The sequence below is a fragment of the Dermacentor albipictus genome, chromosome 2, assembly GCF_038994185.2.
Source record: "Dermacentor albipictus isolate Rhodes 1998 colony chromosome 2, USDA_Dalb.pri_finalv2, whole genome shotgun sequence".
Taxonomy (NCBI): Eukaryota; Metazoa; Arthropoda; class Arachnida; order Ixodida; family Ixodidae; genus Dermacentor; species Dermacentor albipictus.
This window is the reverse complement of record NC_091822.1, coordinates 196942832-196957876: the sequence shown is the minus strand read 5'-3', so window position 1 is coordinate 196957876 and position 15045 is coordinate 196942832. Positions and strand designations below refer to the sequence as shown.

At 46.1% G+C, this 15045-nt stretch overlaps 1 protein-coding gene across 7 annotated transcripts in view; it reads left to right on the top strand.

Moving 5' to 3' along the window:
* Positions 1-15045, top strand: part of LOC135898567 (cytospin-A-like) — a 138893-nt gene that overhangs the window by 58889 nt on the left and 64959 nt on the right. For 5 of the 7 annotated variants that reach the window (XM_065427594.1, XM_065427592.1, XM_065427593.1 and 2 more), the window contains exons 8-10: positions 798-1012; positions 4981-5185; positions 14326-14538. In XM_065427594.1, coding sequence (XP_065283666.1) covers positions 798-1012; positions 4981-5185; positions 14326-14538 — 633 coding nt within the window. Of the gene's footprint in view, positions 1-797; positions 1013-4980; positions 5186-14325; positions 14543-15045 lie in introns of all 7 variants that reach the window. The other 2 variants (XM_065427598.1, XM_065427595.1) reach the window with 1 other exon arrangement.

Sequence of the window (15045 nt, the reverse complement as noted above, 5' to 3'; positions counted from 1 at the left end):
ATGCGGGCGCATCCTGCGCTGATCAATAACATTTGTTGGACGGTGAAAAGCGGCCACCCGGAAAAAATAAACAAGCATACATGTCAATATTTTCTTTTGAATGTTGGTAAATGATTGGAATGTGGCATGTCTGTAGTCGCCAATGTAAAGCTTGTTTAAATCATCATCGTCATTGAGGAGCTAGACAATGCCAGATTAAGCATCCAAGCCATGCCATCATTTTGTTTTGCTATGAAAAATCATTCACACTACATTTACCATGGCTCCTTTTTAAGGCTTAGGCTCTAAAAACGCCTGTCGAAAAGGCATTTTCAGCCATTTGGCTTTAACATGACAAACGTCTTTGGCTAAAGTCAGACACTTCAAACCATCATGCCAGAATGTGTTGACTTTATTACAATGGGAAGTTCAACTTAGGAAAGCAACTCAAAGAACTTGAAGCGTGTGTCAAACTCAGTAGCTGCCTAGGTGCAAGAAACTGCAGCTAAGAAAAAAGTGATTTCACTATTTTCTGTCTATTTATATAAAAAAAATTTGTTCCCCCCTCCCCCCCCCCCTTCAATTCGGTCCTTTGGCATCCTTGAATTGTCCTCATTATACTCAGACTGTCTAATGTTCTGTATGAACCCTGTGCATAAAGCACACTTCAGAAGAGCATATTTCGGAAATCCACATTCTGAAGACTTGATTGCACAATTGTTTTTCTTGCTTAGGATGAAGGCCAATTACTGAATGTGATTGTGCCTAGCATTATCTATCAAGAAACGATGCCACTCCCTTCCTTGGGCTACTTGCAGAAAGCGCATGAAGAGCAGACAGTGTTGCGCGGACAAGTGGAACAGCTTCAGGCATCGCTGGAAGGGGCCTCACGTGAAGCTCAGGACCACCAGCGAGACTTACAGGGCCTGGCTCATCGAGTTTCCCTGCTGCAGGCAGCACTTGAGGCATCCCAGTCTGCTTCTTCCTCCTCGTGCCCACAGGGGGAGGGTGATAATGCCGCACCCATTCAAGAGTGAGTGCATGCCTGTTTGTGCACATGTGAATGAGTGCGTGTGCTGCCTTAGTATGTCTCTGTTGATCCTTGAGAGCAAAATCAGTGCAGGAAAAGGACTGTAGGTGATAAATAGCACACAGGAGAGGCAGCTCTTCAATGTGGCTCTTTGTCATCTGCTGCTTTTCCCCTCACAAGATGAATAGATGTCATTTCCACTGCATTTTTCTGTCTTCCTGTGTTTATTACTAGTTCTATCTAGACAACCTACTGAGATTATGAAACTAAAAATTTGTCATAGTAGATGCATGGTGCAATTGAAACTTGATTAAACGAAGTGATGAGCACGCTCAAATTGTAGTTTAGCAACACCTAAAAAGCTACAGCAAGCTACCGCAAGAAGTTAGCCGCTAACCCACACCTGTGCGAGTAAAAAATCCGCAAGGCTGGCCCAAATTTCTTGTGCATGAAACTGAAAGAAGGAAAAACAAATGCACGCACGCACACATACACACATACACACACACACCTAATTGTTCTGGAGAGAACTGCAAAGAACAACAGAAAGCTAAGCTAGTTGGTAAGGATTCATTATGCAAAAAAGAAGTGAGGCGTGCAGACAGGGCACAAGAGTAGAGAAGTAGGCAACACGAACGCCGACTATCAACTGAAGGGAGCACTGAGGCGAAAAAAAAAAGAAGACACAAAGCCCATCTGCGCAAGCTCAGGAATGGTAACACCATGTATTAGTCGGGTACACGTGCCAGTTTATGTGAGAGATAACTGTTAAGGCACTTAATCTCTTCCTTATGTAAAGTAATCGAAGGCGAAGCTTCTCTGAAAAAGGTAGAAAAAAATGTTCTGAAGTTGCGCCTGTGGGGTTCTCCTCCGTGCTCTTGGGACAAAGGAACGACAACACAGTAGTGCAAACAGTCACAAGGGCATTTATTGCACCTTTCATAGATCAGTGCCTGCTAGCCGAGTTGCTATCCACAAAACATGCTGACGGGCACGCGACAAATCTAGGAAGTCCGACTCACCGCGACCGGATAGCGAGCGAATATGTTCGCCCCATGCTGGATCCCAACGCCTGGTCGTTCACGTGTACGGTCACGCGAATGGTGGCGCGTTCGAAGGCGGCCACGCGAGGCTGTCTCGCAGAAGCATGGGTCGCCGCGCACGTGGGACGTCCACGCTGTTCCCCGACTTCCCGGGAAAGAGACAGCCTGTCCTCCCCTGCGCCCCCAAGTAACCCTGCCGTGAGGCGGCGTTAGCAGCGCAACACTCGTGCCATCTCTCGCACTGCGCCCCAACCACATCGACCGCCGCGGGCATCACGCAGGCCACGCGGCGAAGCCGGATTACAGGAAACGCGCTATGCGGGACAAACATCAGGAGACGCACGAGAGTCGCGCATCCCCACAAAGATTACCTGTGTTCTTCAAGTTGCACATAGTTGCAAAAGAATCATGCAGATGCAACACCAACGCCAGAATCTATGTGAAGCAACGCTTTTGCGATGGTAAATGAGACAGAGGAGTATACAGCATAGACTACTTATAATGTAAGTTGCTGGAGCTGTGAATTTCCGCACTGTAAGTAACTATGAGCTTACAGTTTTCTGCCTGGCTAGTGATTGTACACACGTGTACCCTTATAGAAGAACTGCTTTGTGACATAGCTTGAGCGTTGCCTTTGCTTACATTAATTCCAGCAAAACTTGCAATAATGTTTTTTGGTGTGCTTTAATTTCACAGAGCTGAAATACTGCGGGAAAAACGCATATTCTGTATATTCTATACTTCCTTTGCTCATAGTATGAGTAAAATCCCAAATCATACCTTTTTCTCTTCTTTCTTTCTGCGCCTTCAAAATTTTCCACAACATACATAAAGAGCATTCAGCTGTTTTTCGACCAATTGCTTTTGCTGTGGTTTTATTTAACACCCAGAAATAGCTTATGCTTTGGCTCAGTGGCTTTGGCATTTTGCTGCTGAGCATGAGGTCACGGCTTTGGTTCCTGGCTGCAAGACTGGTATAGTACTTGCCTTGTGAAACTGGCATGCTCTCCAATGTTCCAGGAACATGGCTGTTGAACAGGCAGTGCCATTCTCTGAGACATGGTTTGTCAGCTTGTTTGGGAAAAAATTATGAATGCTTTGGGCATTGTACAAAGACTAAAGGTCTGCCATTCTAAAGGAAAAGGCAGACCTTGTGGCATTGTGTCTGGGCATTGACGACTTTCAGGCATCAAACCGGTGGCTGGATCACTTTAAGAAACGAAGCAGGATTGTGGACAGCCGCTCCTGTGGAGAAAGCACTTCCATCGACGTTTCGACTGTGAACGACTGGAAGGAGTCGCTGCCGGAGGTGATTGCTGCATACAAGACCTGCGACGTTTTCAATGCTGATGAGAGCAGTATTTTTTACCGTAAGCAGCCCGAGCAAGCCCTTGCGTTTAAGGGTGACAACTGTCATGGTGGCGAAAAGAGAAGCGAATCGCCCTGCGCTTCCTTTCTGCACTCTCTCTCTCTCCCTTGGCAAGCAGGAAAATGTGTTGCGGAAGCAGCGGTAGGTGCCCTGACAAAGTGCAAAGCTGTGCCACTTGAGAACGAAGCTGCAAATTTTGCAAGACTGAAAGTACCAGCTCGCGCAGTCAATAATATAGACAATTCTGAAAACCGCAAGCGCTACAGTCATGAACGCTAGAACCAGTGACCATGCCGATGAACGGAAACAGCGGGATTTGTGCGCCAGGCTGAAACCATCCTGTGAGAAACCACCATGATAGACCAACTTGATAAATAGTGGTTCAGGGCCCCTTTAACAAGGGTTTACGGTATTTGATCATCATCCTCCTTTGCCCCTTCCTCTACCCCTGTTTGGAGTGACAGCCCAGAGGCATACTCATTAAATGGAATTCAAGATAAACACCATATAAGTTTAGACTAATGATTTTTTTTTCAGAACACCCATCTTAATTTTTACCAGAAGTAGTTGCTTGAAGAGAAAATGAACTGCAGCTAAGTACGGTACTTGAATTTCATGCCAAAATTCCAGTTCCGGTATATCAGTGTGATGTCATGGATTTCAAAACATTTTCTTGTGTTAGGGCTGTTGCGGCGTAGTAAAAGTTCTGTAAACTTGCTAAGTTCAGCCTTTGGCTCCTTTATTCGCGACTACAACTAAGTGCTTGCCCTCTAGCAGCCGAGCCGAGAACTATCTGATTTAGGTTCAGCTGCAAGTTCTCCCATTATAGGGTGCGCTGCAACGTTGCCTTGTAAATCTCACATCATAGTGATGCTGCTGTGCACAAGCCCGAAAAAGAAAAAAAAAATGGATGTCAAAAAATTTTGCTGTGTTCCATTATGATGTGTCACCACGATGGAAAGACAGCAATGCATCATTTGAAATAACTCACTTGAAAGGCTCTGTCTTTAAGAAAGACTGATACGGCTTGCTGCAGGCTGGGTGTTTGAACGCACAGCGCAACAATTTCCATGGTTTTGTCACTGAAATCCTTGAAGCTGATCAAAATGAGGTAATTGGCAGCAAGGACCCTTTCGGCTTTGGCAAAATACCTCGATTCTATGCCACAAACGAGAAACTTGAGCGTAGTACTAAGTGAAAGAGCTGCCATGAACCTGGATGTCATAGCCATCTTTGTTTATTTAGGCAGCATTGCCAACACAAGTTACGGATTCTGGAGTTGCCAATAGTACAATGTAGTCCATCTTTACCAATAAAAAATGCACTAAGCCTGAGCAGATGCCATTGAAATTCATGTGATCACAGGGAGCCCGCGTGGAAATCTTAAGCTGCCGTCTTTTAGTTTTGCGTCTTTTCTGGCTTACCCTGCCTCCCTTCATAGTGGGAGAGGAATTTTTGGTACTGTAGATAATTTTTCTCTTTAATGTCTCATTACCCTTTCCTCTCTTGATACCACAGCTTTGTTGACAGTGCCCCTTTGTGAATTTCCTCTCTGGCAGTGGTGCAGCAAAGGCCTCCGCTGTCTGTTGTGTGGTGGACAGCAGCCAGCTAAGTCATCGTGCCAGGCAGCAGCAGGAAGAGGAAGAGGAGCGGAAGCGGGAGGAAGCCTTGCAGGAGCAGCTGGCTGTGGCTCAGCGGGAGGCTGCCCGTCTCTCACAGCTGCTGGCAGAGGTGCAGGAGGAGACACAGGCCACCCATGCTCAGGTGGGCCTGCTCACTGACCTATGATTTGAAAGTGGTAGCTCTCAGCTACTTCCCCGAATTTTTTTGGTTTGCAGTCAATCTAACATGCAGCACTTAACGAGAGAAAGGAAGAGGCAGAGAAATAAGCACAGGTGGGGAGGAGGAGGCGAGGAGAATGCATGTGATTGGTCAGCTCAAGGCAGTGATTTTATGTGCTTAGCAGCAGGAGGTACTTCATGGTCCAAGGAACACATGAGAGAGGGACAGAATTTATTTGAAAGAAGTCAGAGTCTGCCCTGAGCTAGCTTGCTTTAGCCTGCTACTCTGCACAGGGGAAGGGGGAACGAGGGCATAAAGGTGTGATGAGGGATGATGACATAGAAAGAGGGGTGCACAATAGGGAAAGCAAGTTCAACATTCTGATGATAAACATTCGGAAATGTCATCCATGAAGCCACTGCCGGGTTTCATATCTTGTCTGTAGTTGCTACTTCCAATGAACCTTCAGATAAAGGAGCTAAGACGAAGCTGGTGTGTGGTCCTCCTCTGCGTGAGCAGCACAAGCACCAAGCAAGTTCAACATTCTGATGATAAACATTCGGAAATGTCATCCATGAAGCCACTGCCGGGTTTCATATCTTGTCTGTAGTTGCTACTTCCTATGAACCTTCAGATAAAGGAGCTAAGACGAAGCTGGTGTGTGGTCCTCCCCCGCGTGAGCAGCACAGGTACCAAGCAAGCTTTACATCATGTGAGAAACACAACAGAATAACTGGGAAGCTATCGGTGACTGACAATCTTTTATAGTTTCTGCCAAAATGTTTGTTTATGAGAGTGCACTACCACCATGGTAACTGCCCTGTTTCTTTTCTGTTTCTTGCACATTCATTTCCACATTTCTTTCTTCTCTGCATTGCCTGTCTTGCTTTCGCCTGTGCTGCTGATGTTCTTTGTTGAGAAACATGCTCACTGCCTCATTTATCTGTGGGATTTTCTTGCAGCCACATTATGACCTATTTGATCCCACGCAGCTGCACTATAACTTTCTTTTTGAATTGTTCTGATAGGTGTGGTGGTCGTGTATTACAGTTTGTATCTGAGCGCATTTCACGTAGCATGCTCCCAATTTACTCTGCACTGACAATAGACAATGAAGGGTTGAGTCTGGCATCTCACAGGTGTGTCTTCACTGCTGTGTATCGTCCCCCTGGTGATGACATTGGGAACTTTTTCATGTTATTGGAAGCATTGTTGTGCTTTGTGCGCATAAATGACAACTTGTCAAAGGCATGATTTTAGTATTAAGGGGGGACGCGGGGATCAACTCCGGAAAAACGACCCAAAAATCACTTTTTAGAAAGTTGCAGATTTCGAATCTTTGACCCCTTTTCTATAAGTTTTCCAAGTATTTCCGCTGAAAACGACTGCTAAGTACCATAAATAAATATATACATAAGGCAATACAGCGAAAATTTCGTGAAAATCGGTGGAAAAGTCGCGGTTTTCGAGCGTCCCTAGCTCCGGAACGGCAGTACGCTGCGCGGCCATGCTGGTACCGTTGAAAAGCGCGCCTCTTCGCGTTTTGACTCCTCTCTTTCATTTCCTGATAGAGAGAAGAGCAAGCATAAAAAAGCAAAAAGTCTGAAGGTCGCGGAGCTGCTTGTCGCGGCCGCCGATTGGCTTGCTCCGTCACGTGCGTTCTATGAGCCGCCCGGGTCTGGAAGCGAGCTGCTGCGGCGTCTGCTTCTCCCGTTTCTTCGCGCGCTGGCTGCTGCCCCTTTGTTAACGTGTTGGATATTCGAGGTACGCCGCCGCTTCATCGCCTTAATCGGATTTGAGTTTTCTATTTCATTTTGCGGTTTCCAGCATGACTTGGCGGACGTGGACGACGAAATACGTGACCAAGCGCCGCTTCGGCAGCCTCGAGCGCAAGCCGCCGAACATCCGATGGATAAGTAGTCCTAGCAGAGTTGCGTCCGCGCGCAAGCTTAGACTGTCGACGCATTGCCGGGCAATTCGCAGGCTGTTGCAGCCTTGAGTTCCAGTGGTGATGATACCGAACTAATAACCGCCTTTTCCGATGCTTCCGGGCCTGCAACGCCCTGTAAATGCTCCGCGACGTACCCCGATTGTGCCACCGCCGTCACCGAGATGAACGACGAAAGTGCGGTCCAAGCGCGTGCGTCTGCGGCCGTGAAGACGAACCGTGCATCAGCAACGGTCGCACCATGCAGTCGCATCTTGAGTCACAATTCATCTTGTCGGAGGTGTTGAATATGACCGCCGCCACTGTCTGCGCGTCACTTCGTTCTGTGCCGGCAACCGAACGGAAGATAAGGTTTACGGCTGGAGGAGCATGCTTGGTGGCGACGGACTCAAGCGAGTCGAGCAGCTGAGAAAAATGCCTTGCGCAAGAAGAGGGCACAAAAAGCACATTAAAGCAAGCATAAAAGATCCAAGAAGCCAAGAGATCAACCTGACACCTGTACCTACAAGGCCGGTGGTTTCTAGTCGAATAAACATGGCCCAAAACTTCAAACATCTTTTTCTCAAAACTTTTTTGTACCACCAAGGTCAACTTGCAAAGCCAATATGTCAGCCACCGTTATGAATATTTTTACACCGTTTGTTTTGTTACACTCATTGTGCACCACTGCACACAGTGACATGTTTTGTTTTCAAAATAGTTGCTTCAATAATTTGTAATCTTTTGTTTTCACAGTCGAGATTTTTATGCAACTGAAGTAGCTGCAAAAGAATGAAAATATAAAAAAATTCCGTTAGGCTAAAAAAATTACAGAAATGTCACTGTGTGGAGGATACATATAGGAGTGCTATCAATGTTTGTTTGAACTCCTAGCACCAATATACAGGTGTGCAGGCATTTTGCAAAAATGTAAGCAAAACAATTTTGTAAACAAAAAAGTACTTCAGATATTGCAGCCATATTTTTACCATATTTTCACAGTTTTGTTTATGTGATATTATTAACATCTGTGCAAAATTTAATCAAAATTGGATGGTAAATAAAAAAGTTAGCTTTGATCCCCATATCCCCCCTTAACCTTTTACCACGGAGAAAAAATAATTTAAGAGGTGCAACTCAGCTCCTTCCCACGTCGCCATAATGTCGTGCAGGAGCACGGTGGCGGACATCGTGACAGCGCCCCTAACCGAATAGCAGACACTGAACGTATGGTCATGTGTTGGTTTGTCAAAGCTATCGAAGCGATGCAGAGGATGCATTAGATTCAAGATACAATCAAATCTCGATATAATGAATCGCGTGAGACCGCCGAAAATCGCTTGCTATTTTGGAAGATTGTTGTTATGAAAAACTTGCAGTTATAAGCCAGTGGACAAACCTAGGAATGAAAATGACGTACTTTGGCAGTAGACGCATTTGCAGACAAGCATACTCTCGAATAAAAATGTTTCACTAATTTCAAAGCTGCTTTATTTGAAGAAATCAAAGATTTTCTTCAGGCGCATGCAGCATGCACGACTGATTGGGAATGCACCTACATCTTCCACTTTGTGCAATACCTCATCAGGTACGTCATTGCACTGAGCAATGAAAGTGCGGACTTTGTTCATGTGCACTAAAACATCAATGCTCGACACGATCTCATCATCTGTGTTCGGTGACCCACAGTCGTCTTCTTTCGGGTCGTCATCGTCACTGGAGACGTCACGAGCGCAGCTAACAAACTCTTCGGTTGTCAGGTCCGCCGCCGTTAGTGCTGCGCTGTCGCTTTCCACGTAGTCATTGAAGGAAGAGACGGCGGGCAGCAGTTCCGCAACCACGGTCCACAGGTCTCCTGAGTTGTTGGTCACCTCCAAGTCATTTTTAAGCTGCACTGGCGCTTTGACAAGTCCTGCTTTTCATCTGCAGTTGCTAATGGTGGACGTCTTCAGGTTCCACCAAGTTCCTGTGAGCATTTCCACTGCCTGACGAATATCTGTTGAGGTCGGCTGCTTTAGGCAGAAGTTGATAATCAACTGCTACACAAGACGCTTGCGAAATTCTGCTTCCACACTTTTTGTAATGCCCTGGTCAGGGGTTGCAGCAAGAACGTGTTGTATGATGGCAGAAACTTCCAAGTGAACATGTGTCAAGTGAACATTCACAATGTGAGTAGAACAGTTGTCGATAACCAGCAGAATTCTTCGGTCGTCCCTCCAAATTTGGTCGTCGAGCTTGGTGAGCCGCTCAGAAAAGAGTTCTCTGGTCATCCAGGCTCGTTTGTTGGCGCAGTAGTCGTACAGTAACAACATGACGCTTTTCATGCAGCGAGGCTTTGCATACTTACCGATAATGAGTGTTTTAATTTTCTTCATGCCTGTTGCATTGCAGCAGAGCAGGACTGTCAGGCAAAGATGTGACTTCTTCCCTCTTTTGCACTGCTGCTCTTTGAAGTGCATCCTCCGGTTTGGCAGGAGCTGATAAAGAAAATGCGGTCTCATCCGCGTTGAAAATATTGTCTTGAGAGTATGATTCAGCTGCCTCTAGAAAATTATCATTGCACCAGAAATCCACGCCTTATATGTTAGCAGCCTTTTCCTCGCCCGAGAGTACCTGCCAAGTTATTCCGTTCCTTTGTCAGAAACGAAAAAGCCAACCCGCAATGGCGTCGAACACAGTTGTTTCAAGTGCAACGGCAAATTCGTGGGCTTTTTCTTGGAGCATTGGGCCAGACACGGGAACGTTCTGCAGTCTGGCATCATTGAACCACGTGAGAACAGCTTGGTCCACATTTTGAAAGTTTCCCAGTGATGGCCGTATCCTCATAGGAGCTAGTTGTGATTCCCGGGGAAGCTTGACAATCATTTCTCGGTCTTTCAAAATGGTCGCTACGGTTGATGGGGCAACTGCACGCTGTCTGCACTCGTCGATTTTCTGCAATACGTCCAATTTTTTCTACAGTGAAAACTGCTTTCGATTCTTTTTGGTGCCATCACAAGCTGCATTCATCGTTGGATCTCATGCGAACATCGCCAAACCTTTGCCGTGAAGTTCTTGGTGAAGTTTGTGGGAAGCAGTTGGCACTCGAGGTGGTGGTGATGATAGTACCATCACATGATGATGATAGCTAGTGCACTTGCGGTTTCTGTTTCACGCGAGAGTTGCGACACTGTTACTTTTAGCCGAATTCGTAATACTGATGTTCCTCGGTTATAAAGAGGAAAATAAACTATGTGTGTTATTCTGAAATGTGCGCTGTATTGAAATTCATAGTTCTGAAATATTTTTACATTGAAGTATGGGCAGTCTGGCGGGGATATTTAAAATATTCGTAAATTTGAGAAATTCGTTAACGTGGGGTACAGGAATACAGAAATACATGTACAGTCAAATCTCGTTACTACAATAGTAACGAGATTTGTCTGTACATTTATTTCTTAGGTAGCTATAGCTTGAGTACACTAGCTGAACACAATGCCTGTTGCTAAACGATATGACAGTAAAGCGTCGTTAAACCGTACCCACTTAAACAGTAGTTTCGTTTTAAAAGTAGTTAAGTCAAATTGCCGACTCAGCAGCCATTGAACATAATGTGTTTTGTATCCGCATAAACCGTACCAGCTTATTGCGTACGTATCGGTTAGCACTTTTCATCGTGCAAACATGGCGGTGCGTCGTCTCCATCGGCCGACCTGGCTGAACAACATGCCTCAGAGATCAGAACAACGGCCTCCTAGCGCCCTGTGCGTTTGCGCGTGAAGCCACATCAACATCATTTCGGCGTCGTTCCAGACCGTGTTGTGGCGTCATGCAACCAAGGACTCGCGTCGTGCCGAAGCTCAGATAAAAAAAAGACACCGGGTGCTCAGCATAGAAGAAAAATTAGACATCGTTCATGCTATCAAACGTGACGCGAAGAAGTCGGCACTGGGATGTGACAGGGATCTGCTGTTGACAACATTGTGTGGCATTTGGAATGCATAGTTGCTCGGCAGTGCTGCTGCGACCGCGAGGAGATGTCGGCTACGAGGTTCGACTTTTCGCCAGCTCAGACAGCAGCCATACATCAGCGCACCGCCATCACGCACTTCTCGCCGAATTGGTCATCCGCTGAAAGTCTCACGCCAACGTGCCCGTACGACTACATTTTCCCAGTCATTCTTCCTCCGAACAGCAAGCGACTGGAACGACCTTCCCCATGAAATTGTAGCCATCACCTGTCCATCAACCTTCCTAGAAAAAGTAACATCCCACCTGTCATCATGAAAAGAAAAAGAATGTTTTACTTTCTCACGTTAAACCCACCCATTATGTAAAACCCCCTGCAGGGGGCCTTTAAGGAAATAAAAAAATGGCTGTGGCTTAGGTAAGGTTAAGCCCAGGATGCAAAGCATACTAGCCTTTATTTTAGTTGTTGAACCACTGTTTAGCCTGGTGAACTGCTGTTGCTTGGCTATATTTGGTTCGGCTAGACGAAGAAACAACTCATGCATTACTGCTTCGCCTTCAAGAGTGGAACGCGACAGCGTTCCCGTCGACCCGCCAAGGGGTGTAAGACAATGGGCTACAGGGCAGCGACTACGCGCCCCGCATTGGACGCAGTCAGCGTCGAGTAAAGCAGCGTTCGGCGCGGCAACGAAATGTGCGCCTGAGCAAGAGACGCACGCCTTAGAAACAGCTCGTTTCTAAGGCAACACCGCATTCACTAGAGGTGCTTTTGTAGCGCTTTGAAGCATCATACTCGTGGCTCAGTGGTAGCGTCTCCGTCCCACACTCCGGAGACCCTGGTTCGATTCCCACCCAGCCCGTCTTGCAAGAGTTGAGCCAAAGCCACTTCTCCTCTGTCGTGACGTCACGGTGTCACGTGGTTTCAAGGCGACACCGCCGCGCCTGAGGAGCTGGGTTGAGCTCTCGTAATATGCTTCGCATAAAATGAAATGAAATGAAATTACCTCTGTTGTTGGTGAAGTGTCAGCTAGCAACAGTGACGAGGACGACACGGAAAGCGACAGCACGGGCGATTCAGGCCCTACAGTGTCAGAAGCTGCGTGTTACGTTTGCCTCATGAATGCAATGGTCGCGACGAGAACAGCAACCCCCAATGAAAATTGTGCCCCACAACTTCTGCAGCGCTACCACGCGCGTGCATGGAGAGTACGTAACGCCAACGAGGAATCTGCCATGCAACTGTTTCTCAAGAAGAAGGGGCTGGCTGAAAAGCTGGCTCACAGCTTCAGCAAGCTTGAGGCCACTGTCGTCGCTGCTAGGCTGCCGCGGCATCAAACGAAAATACTTTTGTCACGCGAAGTGAATAAATACTGCATGTTTCTTCCCCTTTCATTGCACTCTCTCTGAGTTCCGTTTTTGACAGGTAAGTGGGTGACCTCAGGCTATTTTGGTTAAGCATTACTGCTGTTTAGTACATACTTTTTCCAAGCTCCGGCCAACTACGGTTTAACGAGGTTTCACTGTACAATGTGCTCTCGCTAGGCTGGCTGAATCGTCATGAAACAGGGACCAACTAGTACCGCAGGAGCAACATTGACTTTCTCGGCTGGCCAAGGATGACTGCGCCTTCAAGATCAGCGTAGTATTTACGCTTGTCAGTTCTATATCCTCGCTTTCTATAGCTCTGGCCCATTCTTGCAGGCATTCAAGGTCATTTGGAGCGTTGAAAGTTTTAGCGTTTTCCACACAGGGCTTGTATTTGCTGTTACAGTTTGGGACGAGGCATTGACACTCCGTTTTCAATAATCGGTGAACAGATACACAGTGAACACTTACATCGAAGAGGAGCAGTGGCAGAACTGCAGAAGCTACCATGGGATTATTCTGAATGCTCGAAGTGAGTGGCAGACTCTGCTCTACTCTGCTGTTCTATCTGCAAACGTTAACCCAAACATGCTGCATAAAAATAATGAAATTTTGTTTCTCCGCACAATAGCTAGGTATCGTATACTCTGATTGGCACTTTTTTATGGCGCATGATAATAAAGTAGAAATTCTCATTTTTCATTACATCAATAAGAAAAAAAATTGAAAAGCATGAAGTGCAGTTTTCTATACGTGCAAGGTTGCTGATTGTCTGCGCATTCTATATGTGCCTGGCCTCAATTGCGGATCGTTTGATCTTTAAAATGCACTAGTTTCTTGCTCTTATAACTGCATAAAAAGCATGTGATTGTAAATATAAATCTTGAAAGAAATATTTACACTAAAATGGCCTACAGGTCTTTTATTCCTTGAGGGCAAACCGCGCTGACGCAAAACCTTTTTGTGGTGGCATCTGACAACCCAACACAAGTGGCCAGAAGCAGAGGACACCGGGCGCCATCGGAGACATTGGCCATGCGCGCTCCACTCCCAGCGCGAGTGACAACAAAAGTAGTTTCTTCTGGCGGCACCGTAAGGGGCGCCACACCAACGTTTGCCAACTCGCGATAGCACGTCTGAAGCTGCGTGACATTATCACGGCTTGCGCTCGCCCTGACACCTACCCATAGTTTCAGCTCCTGTTATTCCTACTCCATGCCTGTGACTAAATACAGTCGACTCTCGTTACAGCGGACCCTGATAATCCAACAAGAAATGTCCCGTTTTATCCGAAGTTCTTAATATCTCAGACGCCTCACTTTCGAAACTTTTGTTGCGATGTCTAACAACATTATTGCAAAAAGTGAGTGACGAACGTCCAAAGTAAAAAACAAGAAAGTTGCAGTTTCGCCTGAAAGGCGAAGCATCGATTGTGATAGCAAATTAAGCAAATAAGCTCAGCAGCAGCAGCAAGTGAATTGACCTTCGTGGTATCTCTCGCCTCAAGGTGAAATAAACGTTGAAAGCACAGCACATATGAAGCTATCGGCCTATATGAAGCTGTTCGAGTGTAATATAAAAAATTCAATTGCATATTACGTGCCGGCTCACATGTGCTAAAATTTTTTCAATGTGTTCTTGGATGCACAAAGATTATCTCACGCAATACAGATTATGATCGAAAATTTGATGTCATGCCCCCTTCAACTGTTATCATCTCAGCACTGCACGCTTTGCCACATTAGTGTGTTTGCACACTAGCATTGCCCTTGTGTGACACACTCGCAGAGCTCCAAGGTGATTTGCCCAGTATGTTCACAAGGTTCTATGGCCACAGTGGATCTCCTCCTCAACATTTCCTTGTTTCTTGTCCTGAACTCAGGTTTCTGCACTGGAGCAACGTGTGGAGCAACTGGAAGCAGAGAAGGCACAATTGAGTGAGGAGGCAGAAGCCCGTTGTCAGCGACTGCTAGAGGAGAAGCGGCAACTACGCGCCTCCCTTGCTGAGATGAGCAACAGCCTGGCTGACAACTCGGCCCTGCTGGGAGCTGCACGTCGGGACCTCGATGATCTGCACTCGCAGCACCTGCTTGAGGCAGGTCTTTGCACTACCCTTTTATAATGGGAACAAATTGCTATCGTACAAAGAATACCACTTTTCACCTTTGGTAGATGACGGGAAACTATGTCCTAGTTAGTTTCTTGCTTTCTAAAGGTGAATACTAGGGGTGTGCAAATATAAACATCTTTGAATACGAATCGAATACGAATACTTAGCTTTTAATATCGAATAATGATATGCATATGCATTTATTAGCAAGTTGGGTTAATTTGTTATGTTTGAACATTGCAATTACATTGTCAGTTTAAAAAACTAGACTACTAAGCTGTTATATCAAACATTATGTATTTGGCTCACGTGAAATTGGAAAATTTAGTAAGTCCCACTAGCTGCCCTCGCCAGCCTGTGCCTTATTATACCGCATCAAATGGCTGTAACCTTGGAAGCATTTGACCCCGTGCCAGTCATTGCTCATCGCACTTGCAGTCAAACAATAAGCAAAAAAAGAAAAAAAAAAGAAGAGAAGAAGAAAAGTAGAAA